This window comes from Corvus brachyrhynchos, unplaced genomic scaffold (genome assembly GCF_000691975.1).
Source record: "Corvus brachyrhynchos isolate BGI_N302 unplaced genomic scaffold, ASM69197v1 scaffold597, whole genome shotgun sequence".
Taxonomy (NCBI): Eukaryota; Metazoa; Chordata; class Aves; order Passeriformes; family Corvidae; genus Corvus; species Corvus brachyrhynchos.
The window spans coordinates 362,258-364,609 of record NW_008239000.1 but is presented as its reverse complement, the minus strand read 5'-3'; the positions used below and the strand labels follow the sequence as shown (position 1 = coordinate 364,609).

Here is a 2,352-nt window from a genome sequence, read left to right as displayed (position 1 = left end):
GAGCCGCGTGTGTCCAGCAGGTGGTAGCGGCAGACGCTGGAGTCGCGGCCGAACTTGGCCGCTTCGTCTGCCCTGACCTGCTCACGCTTACAGAAGTTCAGGCAGCGGAACATCATCTTCTCATCCTGGCAAGGGTGGTAAAAGGTCAGGTGGAGGCACGTCACTGTTTCTTCTGTTTCGGCTTCCTCAAAAGAGGTCATGATGGAAAGAGTCCTCAGAACACGGTAAAATCACGGCATGGAATCACTGCGGAACCAAACAAATTGGATCCAATTTCAGTGTGGCATTAAAATACTTCCTGTGCTGCTCTACACTGGCTGTGTAGAATTCCTAGATAACTGGCTGACAATAACCGTGATGAAAGCACAGGAGTCAGAAGCCACGACTGACCGCTGCTGCCAACAAGCTCTTCACGAGGATCTCACAGGCAGGTTTAAAATTTTTGCAAGAAATATGTCATTTAGCAGGAAGGTTTACGTGATGGACTTAAAATCAGTAAACATTACTGGCTGGGCCTGTGTGCTCTGCTCTCGGCATGCCCTGTGACTGGAAGGTATCGAAGGACTTTTACCAACAGTCTGTGTGTAGGCAGTGATAATTCAAATATGTATAAAAGCACTCTTTTGGCTCTTGGCTCAGAACTGACCTCTTGCATGGAACAAGTGTTTAGAAGTGACTCCTGTGACAGCATAAAAAGTGAATGCAAAAGCTGGACTATCCACGAGACCTAAAAGAGGAATTGTCACCAACTCTAGCTATTTCCCCGTTGTCTGTTGGAAAATCCCAGCTCTCTGCTGCTGCAGAACTGCTAAAAGTCAATGATCTTTCTTAGGGTTTGGTGATTTTGTGTTGTTTTTTTAAGTTACTCACATGCAGCACAGAGACCACACACTTATGAAATAAATTCTGTTCCATAGCCTGAGCGACTGCAGTGCATCCTAATAAAATCTGAGACAGCTCAGACAGCTCAGGAAAGGCTGTCATCTGGTTCTCTAAATGTCTTCCTGCCACTGTCTTCTTGCACTGAAACTGAGTCTAAAGACAGGAAAGTCTTGCCACTTAGAAGCAGAAACCAGCAAATGAGTTCCCAGTTACTCACCGGAGAAACATGTGAGCAGCCATTTAACTGGTATCACACAGTGCAGGTGTTTGTCATGTTCCTCCATCCAGGTTGCAGTAAGTTCCCAACACGTCTCACACAGATCTTGAGCTTACCCGCTCCATTCAGAGTTTATGAGTAGGTGAATCATCACTACAATTAAGTGATGATTGTGTTTGTGATGATGGAGTTGACTTGTGTTTTTTACACACCGCACACAAACACCAAGCATAGTGAATGGTGGTGCATCAGTGCATCACTTTCTTTGTGAGACCTCAAAACTGCTTCCTTTGCACCTTTAACCCAAAAGCAGTAGCAGTTCTGACACAGTAGCTCAGCAAGGTAACCGAGCTCAGCTTGGTTACTGAAGCAGGCTACAACAGCACAAACGATGAGTGAAACACAGAATTTCCAGCAGAGCTCACTTTAAAACAAGCTAGGAAATATCATCTGAGCTTTTGGCAGGAATACAGACACCCCGATAGAAGGTTATTTCTTTGCCATCTGTGAGACAAGCTGTGGTGGCATCATTATCAATCCCTCCTCCTCGTAGGCTCTCCAGCTCTGGGGTGCTGGAAGCAGCTCTGTGAGCAGGAGGGACTGTGCCTGTGCCTAGTTATGCCCTTTCCTGTTTTGCACCAGTAAGGGGACATTACATGAGGTCATCTTTGGTGAAGGGAAAAACCACTGAGTACTTTCGCTTTGTTCGCAGCTCAGCCCACGGAGACACTTTCCTGCCTCACATTAGTGAATTTTACAAATGGCTACACTTATTAAGAAAGAACAGCCACCAATTGCTTCGGCAGCAGCCACTGATGAACCTGGATCTCGGCAGCTCCCACAGACCCCGCTACAGATCCACGATCACCTCAGGCAACTCCAGCAAGGCTGCCCAGTCCTGCCTTAAAGGCTCATCGAGGTTGAGCATACTAAACATTCTTCCACGTAAATGCTGAAGGAGTTTCTATTTACTAGAGTGTATTGGCCAGGAGAAATAAGCTTTCTGGAGTTAAATCCAGATTTCTCCTGCAGCTCTAAGGCAGCCACTGCCCTGCTGTTGTCCCTACCTTCACTGGAGTCCAACCGACCGTGATCTCACCTCATCCTCTCCTATGGCGAATGTCATTATCTCCTCTTCCAGAGGCAGAAGAACGACGCGGAGCCCTTAAAATATGGGCTCCGGCCCCGGCTCCCGGAGCAGGCTCGGCGCCACCTCCCCACCCCACAGCACGGCGAGCCCGGGATCTCCCGAC

General features: G+C 48.0%; 1 protein-coding gene across 2 annotated transcripts in view; it reads right to left on the bottom strand.

The window, feature by feature from the left end:
* Positions 1 to 2,346, bottom strand: part of TIFA (TRAF interacting protein with forkhead associated domain) — a 3,501-nt gene extending 1,155 nt beyond the window's left edge. Inside the window, exons 1-2 of one of the 2 annotated variants that reach the window (XM_017738974.1) lie at positions 2,199 to 2,346; positions 31 to 246 (exon numbers count right to left, since the gene is read on the bottom strand). In XM_017738974.1, the coding sequence (XP_017594463.1) occupies positions 31 to 200 (170 nt within the window). In that variant the 5' untranslated portion in view covers positions 201 to 246; positions 2,199 to 2,346. Of the gene's footprint in view, positions 1 to 30; positions 247 to 1,099; positions 1,191 to 2,198 lie in introns of those variants that run through there. The other variant, XM_017738973.1, reaches the window with a different exon arrangement.
* Between the last annotated feature and the right edge of the window lie 6 nt (positions 2,347 to 2,352).